The 15,096-nt window shown below is 42.7% G+C and overlaps 1 protein-coding gene across 6 annotated transcripts in view; it reads right to left on the reverse strand.

Annotated features, from left to right (window-relative positions):
- Nucleotides 1-15,096, reverse strand: part of LOC122868863 (paxillin-like) — a 29,332-nt gene that overhangs the window by 3,842 nt on the left and 10,394 nt on the right. For 2 of the 6 annotated variants that reach the window (XM_044181276.1, XM_044181304.1), the window contains exons 2-8: nt 8,502-8,683; nt 8,327-8,412; nt 7,854-7,993; nt 7,436-7,631; nt 7,156-7,297; nt 1,135-1,293; nt 598-771 (exon numbers count right to left, since the gene is read on the reverse strand). In XM_044181276.1, coding sequence (XP_044037211.1) covers nt 598-771; nt 1,135-1,293; nt 7,156-7,297; nt 7,436-7,631; nt 7,854-7,993; nt 8,327-8,412; nt 8,502-8,683 — 1,079 coding nt within the window. Of the gene's footprint in view, nt 1-597; nt 772-1,134; nt 1,294-2,822; nt 3,746-4,621; nt 5,687-7,155; nt 7,298-7,435; nt 7,632-7,853; nt 7,994-8,326; nt 8,413-8,501; nt 8,684-9,582; nt 9,623-9,945; nt 9,963-10,265; nt 10,402-15,096 lie in introns of those variants that run through there. The other 4 variants (XM_044181295.1, XM_044181287.1, XM_044181309.1 and 1 more) reach the window with 4 other exon arrangements.

The following is a 15,096-nucleotide window of genomic DNA, read 5'->3' on the forward strand; positions in this document are numbered from 1 at the left end:
AATTACTCACTGTAAAACACTCTTACAAACCACACACGTGATTCTTGGCTTTGCCACCAGGGGGTGCAGTGTTGAAAAAGAGGGGTTTTGAGGTGGGGCAATTTTAAATCTTTATCATCATCTGTATAGATATATACAGAGTAACTAAATTGAAAATATGACATCAGGGGACAAAAACACTGCATGAAATTGAGCATCAACAAAGTAAATCAAAAAATCAAAAAGTGTGTGTGTGTGTGTGTGTGTGTGAGAGAGAGAGAGCAAAGGCTGAAACCCCCCCGCCCGATGGGAGTGTGTCACTATGAGGATAAGACTGAGGGCAGATGAGCAAGAGAGGAGAATAGCATGCAGTGAGACGGACATATGAGTTAGTCAGTCTCTTCACTTCCACTGCCTTTAGCACTGTGTGTGTGTGTGTGCCTGTCTAATCAACAGTCAATGTCTGCTTGAGAAATAAAGGCAATTTCCAACATGTAGTGATTTTTCCAGTAAGGCCTTAATCCATTAAGTTATGAATAAATAAATATCATTATCCATCCATCAATGGCACACATGCTAATGTGCGTGTGTGTGTGTGTTAATATATGCATTACTAACATCCAGTATGGGTCCATTACAGTAGTGGCATCGCGGTGAGAACAGGCTGTGGTAGTCTTTCTCACAGTAAGGCTGTCCATCCCGCTCAAAGAAGTTCCTGGAGCCTATCTCCTCCTGACAGTGGGTGCACACAAAGTGCTCGGGGTGCCACGTTCTGCCCATGGCAGTCACTACCTGGAGAGGGGAGACACAGCGCATTAAATTGAAATGAGCTTCTAAGGGAAAGACCTGGCTCAGCAGAGAAAATCGCTGCAGCCTTGCATACAAGAACAGCAGTAGATGCAGATCTCATAACAAATTTCCATTTTACACACTTGTATATTAAAAATAATGCCAGTCCATACCAGTTGGATTATGATTGATGATGAAAAGAATATGTTTGCTCTTCTTTAAACAGAAGTCTAAAAGTAAGTCAGTAGGTAAATGCAATGAAACACAGAATCAAATATTCAAGTTTTATATTGTTCTACTTATTGGTTGCCAATTAAATAAAAGCATGTCCTGACTTGTATGTGTATGATTCAGTGTTATCATTACCTGCCCAACAATGGGTTTCTTGCAGGCTCCACAGACACCTTTAGCCACCGTCTGGACTCCAAGTCTGTTGAGGTCGGACTGCAGGCTTCCCAGCATGTTGTCTAGCTTGTTGGCTGGTTTGGGGGGACCAGTGGGAGAAGTCTTTCCCTGGGACTGGATCTGACGGAGATGGAAGACCAAAGTGACTTCACTATACCATTCAGATGTATGACGGGTTGACAAAACAACAGAAACACCTTATGATAAATAGCATTGCAGTTAATACTTCTTTGGAGACGCTCATGACATCCAGTCAGAGGTTTTGAATCAGATCCATGGTTAGATTTGCAGTCATAGTTTGTAATGTCATTGTTTGTGTGGGTCTAATGACCACTGTTCTTCTTTAGCAAATCAGTGTTCCTGTGTTTGGCATATGTTCTCATCATTTTGGGTGATCATATTTTTTGCACTTACCTCCTTGTCATATTACATTAGTTTGTAAACCAAGTAAAATTCTTTCATGTCACTGCCTTTGTAATTGTTTGCTACAATAGTCTCTCCCTGAATTGCTGGTAGTACAACAAATGAACAATCTAGATGGTGGTCAGCTGACTCCTCTTTCAGGTAGACAGAGATGAGACAGGGAGAAAATACCATTTTACCAACAAGTCAAACCATGGAAATATTAACCAGGACAAAATATGTTCTCATCATCAACCCTAATCCATGTCTGCAGGCTTTGATGATGACTCTCTAATATCAATATTGTGTGTGTGTGAATGTTTCCGGCTACTGTAATGTAAGCAAACACAGACCTGGTGTTGTTATTGAAGCTTCATGACTTACATTCCACTGAGAGAGAAAATAGCATCTCTGCTCCATGTATTCTCTCTCTCTCTCTCTCTCTCTCTCTCTCTCTCTCTCTCACACACACACACACACACACACACACACACACACACACACACACACACACACACTTTTGACCAATAAAACATTTCACATTATACTCTTGTTGTCATATCAATCTCCTACTCTCCTTGTCTTCACCAAAAGGACTTCAATGAAGACACTAAGGAATCTAAAAGAGGTGATGGTACATGGCCTTCAACTTCAGCATTCTGGTATCTAACCTAGTGGGACCTGTTGACGGAAGTCCTGTGGGGAGATGCTATAATTGTGGTGGTAACTGTGCTGTCATGTGGCAGATTAGGTTTCAGTTGCACTGTGAGCCTGCCATTCCTGTGAATGGCAGGACAGTTAGTGTAACAGGAACATGAGGGGGTTACACTCCTCTTGCCTCTAAGCTCTTAAACTCTCCACTCCACTCTGAACTCACAGCCCTCGGTGCCGTCAGATGTCAGAATTAGAAAAGGGACTCAGTCTCTCTAGCCTGAATGTCAGCACCACTCGTAACCTGAACTGACTGGATCTCAGACAAAGCTTAAGAGCAAAGAGGCTACCTGTTGCAACTTGGCATGAATGGACTCCAGTGGTCAAAAACAGAGTCAATGACCAGATAAATTACTGTATAGAGCTCACATAAATACAAAGTTGCATACAATATTGCAACTGCTTGGATTTGAAGCAAATAACCCGTAAACAGACTCAAGTAAAACAACTCAAAGTGTAAAAGAAAGTAGCTGATAGAAAGTGGAAAGAGAGTATGAAGTTAGAGAAAAGGAGAGGTGAAGAAAGGTGATCCGTGCCTGCATTGGTGGGAAGATGGGGTCGTACTCGGTCTGACAACCCACTGAAACAAAGACCTTGGGAGGCGGAGGTGGCGTGATGGGCTTGAGAGGGGGGCTAGGTGATGGAGGGGGCTGGACAGGGGAGGCGTGGGCTCCTGGGGGAGGAGTAGGCTCCTTGGGGGAGGAGGGGTAGGTTCTCGAGGAGGGGAGGGGTCGGAGGGGGGGAGGAGGTAGTGGCGGAGGAGTCTGCTTGACTGGGGGTGGCTTTTTGGGTGCTGGGGAGATTGCGGAGGGGGGAGGACTTTTCTCTGAGGGGCAGGTGATTCTGGAGGGATGACGATCTGGGGGAAAGAAGGAAAAAGGAAACAACAAAGAGAGGAGAGCAAACAGATAACATACAAAAACAAAGGTCAGAATAAAGAAAAGGAAATGGTAACAGAAACAAAATTGGCACGACAAACTGAACTGTTTAAAGTGACTGCCAAAGACAAAAACAATCTTTCTGGCAATGCGATGAAACATTATATATATTTAACATTTGCCAGTTAATTTCTTGACCATAGGCCAAACAAACATAAGCTAAACCATCAGAGGAACATATAATTTCCAAGTCTTGGTTTAACGTGGTCCCAGAATAGCACTGATTCCTCCTGTGCGCCTTTAATGTCTACCTTATCCACAGATGGATGAGCCCCTTCTTCCCGTGTTCGCTGTGGGTTGGACATGACGATGACTCCCTCTGTCATCCAATCATCTGGCTGTTGTTTACGCCTGCGCTCCACTCGCCCAATTCCCAGTTTCCCCTGTAGCTCCTCAATGAGTCGGTCTTGCGAGTTGCTCTTATTCACAATGATCGGTCCCATTTTACGTCGCAACATTCCCTCCCTGTACATTGGATGCACATTGGAGGTGTCTTTGGTGCGGCGGATAACCGACTTGAGCTGGAGAGTAGATGATATAAGGAGGTGTGGGAAGCTGGGGTTGTGCCATTCACCAGAAAGTCCATGTTGGGTTACAAACACAAGCATGACAGGACCAGCACAGGATGTCTCATTCAAGTGGCAAAAATGCTCAAGCTCTAACTCATTCTCTACTGTCAAGTCTACTTAAAACTACTCAGGTATCTGTGGCATGGCATGCTGGATAGCTGAAGTCAAGACAACATAGGTCTATCATAAAATGCTTGCACATAAGTCTGCACGTGCCAAAGCAAGGTCTAAGAAGCAAAGTTCTTGTATGTTTTTTGATTACATGTGCACGTTCTTGTTGCTCGTGCGTATATGCATTAGCATAAAAAAATATCTGCCCTACTGTTTTTGTACTGACACCATCAGTAATTAAAAACACATTTTTTGTATCATCCATTGGTGCGTAAACATGCCAGGCCAGGCCCTGTGACTAACACAGCAATGTTGACTGAGGCAAGTAGGGGCGTGCGGAAACATCCTTTCAGCAAAGCTTTTAACATCAGCCACAAATAGTCTCTACAGGGAGATTTCTCCCTCAAGCCATTTTGCAATTGCTATGCAATGACACCACATGCATCACACCGCACTTCTCTTCATCAAGACACTTTGTGTTTTTGTACTTTTGCACAGCTCCTTGAGTATTTGTAGGAGCTGCTCTCCCAAAATAAGCTTATTTCAGCAACTAAAGATACAATCTGCTTGAACAATTATCTGACACAGCCGTTCTGCCATTATTGTCAGAAATAATTAATATCTTAGGCCACATGGCCAAATAATAGAAAGACCACATGGGGTACTAAAGCTTTATGCCAGCAGCTTAGTTTGGGAGAGTCAAGTTGAGCGTCCTACTTGGCCAGAAGCAGATAGTCGCTCGACAGCGGAGTGCTGCTGTGTGGGCAGTTCCAGCATTGCATCTGGTGTCCCGGGGCAGGTGGACGGGGTGAAACACTCATCCATCCAGCTGGACTCAGTCATGGGTGTCAGGGTTCCCTCTTGGCTGAGATCAGGGTAAATTCCGTCTTCCTCCTCCCAAGATCCGTCTTCATCTCCAGGCACAACGGAGGCAGGTGGCCGGTTCTCACTCAGTTGGGTGGAGTCGGGGGCTAAGAGTTTGTCTAAAGCATCATCCAATAAAGGCTCGCGACATGGCCATGTTAAATCCAGTATTTCACCTCCCTGCTTTTCTCTAGGAGGGGAAGGCAGGCTATTTGATGGCACAGTGGCAAGTGGAACAGGTGAAGCTCTGGGACTGCTGGTGCCTGGAACTGTGTAAGTTTTTCTGATGGCTGAAGCAGGACTCTTAGGAACTGCAGTTTCACTCTTTGGAACTGTTACTGGACTAGAAAGCCGTGGGAGTATTACTGGGCAAGTATTCTTTGGCAGTGTTTCAGGACTAGAACTCTTGGGCACACTTGTTGAACTAGAGATATGAGGGATTGTCACAGGACTTGCAATCTTTGGAACTGGACTTGAAAGTCTTGGAATTGAAACTGGACAGGCACTCTTGGGAACTGTTTCTGGACTAGCACTCTTTGAGACAGTTACTGGACTAGAGATATTGGGGACTGTCAGTGGACTTGCACTTTTTGGAACGGGACTTGAAAGCCTTGGAACTGTGGCTGGACTAGCAGGCTTTGCAGATGCTTCTGGACTATGATTTATGGTAACTGGCCTGTAGCTTTCAGGAATTGGGCTAGGACTCTTGGCTCTAAGAATGGGACTTGGGTTTAAAGAAACAGTAACAGGACTAGGGCTCTTGGAAACCACTACCGGACTGAAGCTCCTGGCAGCGGGCACTGGACTAGAACTTCTGCCAACAGTAACTGGACTTAAGCTCTTTCCAAGTGGACTTGAGACTTTACTAGCAGAAACTTTAGTCACTGATATATGTGTAAGGCTACTGACTTCAGTACTAGAGATACTGAGGCTTTCCACATGAGAGATCTCAGAGGTGACAATGCCACCATCATTTATCTGTTGGATCTGGGAGTATGGAAGGCTCTTGGACGATGCAATCACCACAGTGGGACCAGCTGAAAACGTAGGGGCTGAACAACAATCTTCATCTATATGGAGTTCCAATGGAAGAGGGGTACAGGAGGGAGTATTGTAACTAGAAGGTAGAAGAGTATCCACTGAACTAATATTAAGATTTATAGATGAGGCGGTTACTGCTTGGACAACTGGTGAACCAGCTACCAATGAAGGGTCTACTGCCTCCTGATTCACAGACAACTGAGAGCCAGACTGAATCGGGTGCAATAATGTAATGATTGCAATGTCCAAACAAAGACAAGACATACACAGTGGTAGAGAAAAGAGAAAGAGATTGGGAAAAACACATTGAGAATGAAGGGAATGAACAGAAAGTTGTCTCACACAGAAAGCCAAGTAGGGGCAGAGTTCACTCAATTGTCTGAAAGCTAGAGTGCTGGACTTTTATATATAAATCAATGTTCGTTATATTCAAGCTGAGATGATGTAACTCTCTCTCTACATGGCTCTGGAACAACCGTAGCGACGGAGTAGGCTACAGCAACTAGGAGTAAAACCTAAGAAGCGTCCAAGAAAAGTTTCTGATGCTCCAGATGAAAAAGGAAATCAGCTTTTCCTTGTTGGAGAGCGCTGAGAGAAGGGACTGAGGGCAGACACAGATGTCGCGTTACTGCTCTTGGACAGGTTGGTAAAATATGTGGAGTAGGCTATGTAGCTATTACATTTACTCTACCTAAATAATGGATTATTGTCTTGGAACTGTGGAAACTTCTCTGTATTTTTCTACTATTTCTGATCACGAGCCTGGGGCAAGCTCATTGTAGACATACATCATAAGCACGCGTCAACAGTGTTTGTTGACTCTCACTGCCAAAAGGAGGAGACAAAAGTTCTGCACTCTAGCTTTAAAGTAATCATTCCTAAAGTGCAACAAAATTAACTTAACAAAAAAATTGCACAATCATACAAATGTAGCACAAAACAAATCTAAATGTCATCTAGTATATGACTTTTGGTCAAGCCTGACAACAAATTAAAGTACATTCTAAGTTAAAAGCTGGTTGTCAGTTACTGGTCGGTTCTAAAATCTTTTGTTCGAACAAACAAAAGCTGATCCATAATAAAAGGCAGGTTAAAAAAAATTGATTATTTTTTCAGTTGAAGTAAATAAAAAGGAAAACTTTACCATTTCTATTGTGGAACACAGCCATCCATTTGACATTACAACACCTCTGATGCAATGCATTTCTACAGTTAATTTAATAAACAGTTGTGTAAACATCTGCAGCACAGTCCTAAACTGTTGCATAATGCCAAAAATAAACATCCTCCACCAAGTGTGCAAACCCCTCTGACCCAAAATCTACCCACTAATGAACCAAACTCACATTGCTTTGAACTTTGAAGTCAGACAGGGAGGCCATTAGCTCATCCAGCTCTCGTGTGGCAGAGGAGGCAGACATTCTGGCTTGCTGCTGTGCTGGTGTTTCCTCTTGTCCATGTTCATCCGACGCAACAAACGGTGTGGGACTAAAGAAGAAAAGAACACAATCAACTAAACTTATGGTCTTTCCATGTTAAATGTTAATATAACATTCCTGAGCATTAATTTAAACAACTACATGCAATGGTATAATTTCTATGTTGCTTTAATAGTTTGTCGCTTACATGGGCGAGGGCACAGAACTTTCCAGCTCATTCAGAAGGCTCTCTACACTTGGTCGTACATCCTCTATTCCTCGAGCTGCCGCACTGCGTTTGGGCTTCTCCAATACAGGTGGAGGAACCTTGCCTGCAGTAGAGACTCCATTCTCCTGGATATGGTGGATGACGCTGCTGGCAGGCAGCGGAGGAGCTGCTTCTTCTATTACAGAAAAAAATGCTAAATGAATTTCCTTCATGGATCCACAGTGCATAGTTTATTATATTGTAAACCCCAAAACACTATTTTGCAGTGGAGAGAAGGGACATCTCTGTGCAATACCATAAAAACAAAGAAGTGCCAAATTTAGATAGTGACATCTAAGTTCCTTCAGAGAAACATAAGAGAGCATTTTATAAATTGTAAAGTAATCTCTTTGTGTACCTTCTGTGGGGAAGGCAGGGGTGCTTTGCTGGACAGCATTGAGCTCCAACAGCAGGCGGTCCAGCTCAGATAGGTTGCTGCCCAAGGATGAGTTCATGGCAATAGCTGATGACTCACTACTCTTCTGTTTATTAGGGAAACTGTAGAGACAAGAACCAATATTTATCATCTGAGAATGTTGCTATATTTTGACACCGGCCTTATTTGGACAGTGTTTCTGGATCACATATGAGTCAAAAGTCAAAATCAAAAAAGAAGATTTCTAGTCTAATGTTCAGTGTGTGTGTCAAATAGAAACATTATGTTCCCACTTTTAATGGCCTTCCTATAATTAGCGAGGTGAGGTTTTTCACAACCATGGTGCAAAGTAAAGTTATCTATATTCCCAAAGAGTTCCCTCACTTTTGGGGGTACAAGTTATTGTGAGACTGTTTATAAACTGTGGCTCCAACTAACATGATCCCAAGTCCTACCTGTATACGTGGTCCTCTTCACCAATGGGTTGGGTTGGACTGCTGCTATCTCGAGACCAGGGACTTCTCTGAGCTGAGCTGAAGGCCTGAGGAGAGGAGGTGAAGTCACTATAGAGTAGTTTTTTATTCAAAACTTGCCATGGGAATACACAGTAACATGTATGTATGCATTTACCTCTGTTTCATCTAGTCCGTTTAGGGTTTGCTCAGAGGGAGTTGGTGGGACTTGGGATGGAGAGCAGATGTCTTGCTGGGTCTGACCCCCAACAGGGAAGGAGTAGGCGGTCTCGTCAGACAGGAAGAGCGGACACTTGGCAATGTGGGATGTTGTGGACTCAAGGTCCGCCAACAAAGCATCTGCAGAAATACAAAACAAAGTTTTATCATCACAGATCTGAAGCTAATTACATGCTCAGATAGGGTGGGTTGAAAGGACAGTATATACTGTGAGACAACACAGATTTTTCAAATGGTGTTGATTTTGCTATACCATTTCTATTGAGGTGGCTATCTATTTAATATCTCTCATTGTATTTGGCCATTGTGGACAATGTTGCATTACAGTAAGCAAAGAGCTTCACAGCAATATTATATTTACAGGATTTTTGCATCAATGGAATGAAGTACCTTCATTTTTCAGGTATCTAATTCACTACATTAGCCTAAAACAGACACTCTCATCTAGTTTCAAATCAGTGAAATGTCTAGAAAATGTACTATATCATGATATTAATTATCACTGCAATAGGAAATTATGTAAACGCCCATCCCTTCCAACGTCACTACTGCATATCTAGTATTTAGCACAGCAAAACCTCTAGCAACCCATCACCAGTTCCATTTGCATACACACAGGATCAAATAATTACATCGTCTTTCGTAATTAGTCAAAAACTCATGTGCACTGGCATCAGGTGGAGTTGTAAAAGTTGAATCATGCAGACTGTCATAGCCACTCCTTTGGTTACTCATTGACCCTCGTCTGCCTGGAGTCTTGATGTGTCTTAACTCCAAGAGTTGCTGTCATGTCTGGAACCAGGTATACATGCTCATATTTACCATCTACACGCCAACAGTTACCATCTCTGCATGAAGGGGTCATTTAGTATTTTGAGAAGAACACGGGCCAAGAAAACAACTACTAATTTAGCAGTCCTAACCAGTAGGTAGAAGGACACATAACATTATAGGGGATTTAATGAAGAGCGCAGACTGTATTACTGAATACTTGGGCTTATTTTAGCGTACTCACTCACCACAGCAGTGTTTAGTTTCTCTTGCAGAATTTCACAAGTCCTAAAAAATAAAACCCTCAATTTAACAAACTTGCTCTAACATGAAATGTCTTACATGAACAAACTATTAGTACAAAATTACTGTTTATACATAATTACATATTTTCCATTATACCAATATATTTGAGGCTGTTAAGGACAACGGTGTCGCAGAAAAGCTGAAAGTTTTTAATATTCTATATGTAATACTGCATCTTAGCAACTGGCAATATGTTTTGCTAAGATGTACCAAACACCAAACTACTGCAAAGTGCCATCCTAAAATAAAGCAGTGTCTCAAGAAAGATAAAACCATAGCTAAAGCAACATGGAGATGGGACGTACCTTAGAAAAAGACAAGACATTACACCCAGGGAAGTGAAGAGAAGATAAAACAGAGAAAGAAGAAGAAGTAGAGGAGGAAGAGGGCAACCCAAACAGACTATCTGCCAGGCAGGAACTGCCTTTCTTAACTCTACCATCAGCAATAAGAGAACAAGAGACGAGGAGGAGGGGGAAGAGTGGGGTGCAACTGAGAGCAGAGAGGGTCAGGGTAGAGAGGAGAAGGAGGGGTTAAAATTAATGGCAGCGGGTTAGGTTCACCCCCACTGCTATGCCAGCTCCAACTTAGCTGCCTGAAAGCTCAAGTAAGAGATACTACTCACGCAAATGACGACCCACTGAAAACAGTCTCTGAGGACGGAGCTGTCCAACTTTGGCAATCTGAGCACGTTACAGCAGAAGAAGGAATACACGCCGTTGTGAAATGAGGAAAGTTGAGAGCAAGCAGAGCTCTTATCAACAGAGGCATGCCCAACTAAGGGAGTGGTATCACAAAAGGTATATAAAGGTATAATCAGCCCCTCCTTCACACTGTCAGCGCACACTCTGCTTAGGTTACTCATGACTCACCTTTGCAGCATTTTAATGTTACATTAAACTTTAAGTAAAATAAGGATCAATATGGATTTCTTTTGCAATGTCAATATTCTAAGCACAACAAGATTTCATCAGGAGACTAACTGCATTAGAAAGTTTTTAACCTGAAAAGGAATTCTAGGTGTACCAGAGTATCATCAGTACAGAACTTACAGTACAGTACAGTCCAGTAACTTGGACTGCAATGTTTCCAAGACTGAGAGGAGACACAGCAGAAGCAGAGCCTGATCAATACCAGATCCACTTGGCCCAACTTTGCATCGGCATTGTTAACATGATTAGCATGGCTAACATGCCAGTTGACTAGGTTTCACAGCAGAGACTCCGTTCTAGACAACCCAAGCACATTCCACAGAGTTTCATTATGGATACCGGACAGCACGCTGTTTACACTACAGCAGCCAGCTCTGTGTCTGTGTCCTCATCTCTTACTTGGCAGTAGCAAAAACACCCCCGTAGAAGTAAAGAGGCAGAAACAACACAACTGTCAATCTTAGTAGTTTGTACCAAGTATGGCATTTGATAAAATCTACCATTCAAAGATGTTTCAGATTATCCAATAGACAGGTGCTATCAACTCTGCAGTCTCTGGGCTCTAATTCTGGTCCAGTAGAAGGGGAAGTCAACAAGATGTGAAGTGAACTTATTCTAAGAGGTTTTCCTGTGTTTAAAATGAGGTTAAGACTTCTTCTTTAAAACAATTTACACGATGCAGCTGATTTTTATCGTAACTACATCGGCCACAACACAGAGTGAAAGGGTGATATGGATGTACTTTTTTAAGCAACAGTCTACACAGTCCTTCTCCCTAATTTTCATTACAGTTTACGGATTTACATATTAAGAGGTACAAACTGGATCAGAAAACTGAAGGCCTCAGTACATATCTGCTGCTGATGTCAGAACAAAGTTTTAGTGCAGCTGGTGGAGACCTCAGCCAACAGATGTTAGTCCAGATGGTTTACACAAGAGATGTTAATCAACTTAGCTCGCAAGTTGAACTGGCTTTAACCCTGGTTATAAAGAATCTGCTGCTCCAAAATAGAGTTACACTAAAACACTTCCCTCCAACCTAAATGAAATACATATTCTGTTAGTATACAGATCTCTCACAAGCCATTGAATAACTTTAATGTCTAAGAGGTCTTGCATCAAAATGAGACAAGTTAATTGAAATCAACAGCTCATTTCCCCTCAACAAAGTGGATAGAACACAGTCCTGTAATTTAGAGAATATAGGCTAAACATAAAATATGGAAACTAGCAGCTTCAGGGTTGCCTTTGTTCACCGAACACTGCGTGCTGCTAGGCATGCTCTGGCCCATCCACAAACTACACAAACACACAGAGGTGTGTCAGCCTCCTCTGCCAAGGGAACATACCGTGACACACAAACTCTAGTGGAAAGCACAGACTAGTTCCCCAGTGACCAAAAATGGAACTACAGTAAAATGAGGAACTCATAAGAGACATCCAAGAGCTTGATCTTAAAAATGAGCCTCCTGAATCATTCTTATCCTTTGTTAGAAGAGGCAAGAATTTCTGGAGATAACTTTATTTGAGCATATATTTTTGGGAAATGCATGTCATCAACATCAAACCCACATCAATTAAACACAGTCCGACCTCTTCATTTGCAGTTAATGAACGATGAAAAACACCAGCATTCTGTTAGCTTCCATGTCCACAACACTAAATGTGACATGGCAGGGCACAGCTGGGCTCAAACAATGAGGAATGGCGGTGAAACGGGGAAGAGTGTCTGTCTGTGTGTGTGTGTGCGTGTGTGCGTGTGTGCGTGCGTGCGTGGAGCAGCAGCAAATCCTCAGAGGCTAAAATGTGGGCTGACGCAGATTAAGGAGACTCCCTTCCTCCCAGATGAATGGTGTGCATTTTAATTACACAAACGCTGTTCTGCATTGGGCTCATTACAGGAAAGAGAGAGATAAAAAGGGGACTGGGAAGATTGGGATGGCAGAAGAAGGGATGAAAAAGACAGGGAAAATGGGGAATGCAGGAAAATTAGGGTATGGAAAGGAAATCATTTGAAGAGTCAAGTATGTGAACAGCAAAGGGAAGGACAGATGTTAGATCAGCACTTAAATTGTAACCTTGCGTAGTAAAAATCAACATAAAACATAAATATAATTGAGACAAAGCAATCCTGGAGCACTACTTTTACTCTATGAGGTTTTTTATCCATGTAAGTCCTGGACGTCAACAAAAGCAAGCCTCCATTATCCCCTGACAGGAAATCTTGCCTGCTTGATACTGCACACACTGCTTGAGCCCCTATCAGTGCTGACCACTGCATAGAGTGAATCATTGCTGTCTTCTACTCAACACATCTACTGGTAGCAGTTCATTTCAGGAAATAGCTCCTATCAAATGTAATGCAATAAAAAAAACACCTTTAACGACCTGCAGGGGGTGATGTCGAGTTGTGTGTGAGCCGAGCACACTCCTGGCTTTTTCTACCAAGGGCTGCCGGTATACAGAGCAGGCTTTATCTATGAGGTTCATAAATGCCAAGGCATTTACCCAGATATGAGCAGACACCAAAGTGAAATTAACAGGATATGTTCTCTGACCTCCTTTCTGCATCTCCATACCCTCATTCCTTTCCCTCTGTATCTGATGTGTTGCAAGGTGCATGCAGGCTGATATGAATTCCTGACATGCCACAGCTCGTCTTCCAAATATGAGAGAAAGAGAGAGAGACGAAGAGAACTGTGAGGTGCACACCAGCTGAACAAGATAGTGTGATAAAAGAAGGGACTAAAGGCAAGATAGGACAGATGAAAGAAAACAAAATGTCAGCTGTTAGACATTTTGTATATAATCTGTTTTGAGGAAAGAGCGTCTGAATGTAATATTTAAAAAATGAACATGTAAAAACAATCTCTATTGTAAGGAACAACCTTCAGTTATTAGTCTGTGAGTGTACGTCGACATGAAGAGACAGCCTTTCATGTTGTGTTGTGAGAGAGATGGCCTTTCAATGTGACGCAAGCTGACAGACCATCGCAGAGATGATGAATCCTTCTCTTTGCTTCCACCAGAAGGGGGAAAAAAAAGAAATCATGACAAGATGGGCGCACATGCACTTCCACTTTACTCCCCTCTGGGCTCGGGTTAGACAACAGAAGGCCTGTGCTCATTTGGAGCGCTTCAGCAGGCACACAAAATTAAATCACACTAGAAACGCACACATGCAGGTGCACCAGAAGAAAAACAATACTGTACACAGGTGCCTCTCAGCTAGGCTCCCCACACATACCAGAGACAGGCTGAGGCATCCAGGCCCACTATAAATACATTCCCGCCCGACCCTGACCTGTGGGAGCAGAGACATACAGTAGATGATGGATGGCCATGCCAGTCAAAGCAACAGTACGACATTACAGACCACCCAACCAGCTTATACTATGTATTACATTACATTTGCAGTACTGTCTCATACAATTACGTGGTACAAAGAAGAGCCTGGTTGGCGTTTCCTTATGTTAAGATCAATGAAGTGCTACTGCTACAAATGCTATTAAATGGAAATGGCACCACAGCCCACACTTGCAATTAAGTCACAGAATACGACTGCTTACACAGCAGCTTGTACTCCACTCTAAACTATTCAGTACATTTACAGCAAGTCTGTTTAGACACATGCAATCCAAAAAGCAATACCAGGCTCAGATCCAGAAAAAGTCCTTAGTAATGCAAACTGACTGAATCCACTGTTAAACAGAGAGAGTGATTCCTGATGAAAGACACTACTAGTGGCATTGTGAATATGGTCATATTATTATGACTTAAAGTACAATGGAACCTCACACTGCCTCAGCATGACAATTTTCAAATTAAGAAAAATGACACTCGGGGCGCCCCAGTAGATGACCTGGTAGAGCATGTACCATTAAGGCTGAATCCTTACCGCAGTGGCCGGGTTTCGATTCCAACCCGCGGCCCTTTGCTGCATGTCATCCTCTCTCTCCCACCTTTCTTGTCTATGTCTGCAGCAGTCACTGTCAATTAAAGGCAAAAAATGCCTGAAAAAATAATCTTTAAAAGAAAAATGACACTCGTCTCTGTAGCTTAAGAAGATGTGTGCACACAGAGCAAGCTGGCACAAATTTCCAGCTTATGACAGATGCTGCAATGAAAACCCTTAACTTCATAAAGCAGGGGCTGTCCTGGTGGTCTGGTGTAAAGACGCATACCATATATGAGCGTATCCCCAGTTTGATTCCAGCCAGGGAACCTTTGTTACATGTTGTACTCTATCTACACAGACTAGATTCAGAAAAAGGCAAAATGCCAGCAGACAGACATATAAAAAAAGCTATGATAAATCAACTGTATATTACCTGCCCAGCACCAAATGGCAGAGATGGTAGATGGTAGAGACCAAAAACAGAGCTAGAAGAGAGTGAACATTGGATTTATATTCACCTGGTGGCCAGAAACATGACTCCAAATTAATGCTAATGTTGCTCCATATATCTGCTGGATGAGTAAATAAGCAGCTGTTTGCTAGCAAGTTCAAAATATCAACTTAAA

This window comes from Siniperca chuatsi, linkage group LG2, assembly GCF_020085105.1.
Source record: "Siniperca chuatsi isolate FFG_IHB_CAS linkage group LG2, ASM2008510v1, whole genome shotgun sequence".
Taxonomy (NCBI): Eukaryota; Metazoa; Chordata; class Actinopteri; order Centrarchiformes; family Sinipercidae; genus Siniperca; species Siniperca chuatsi.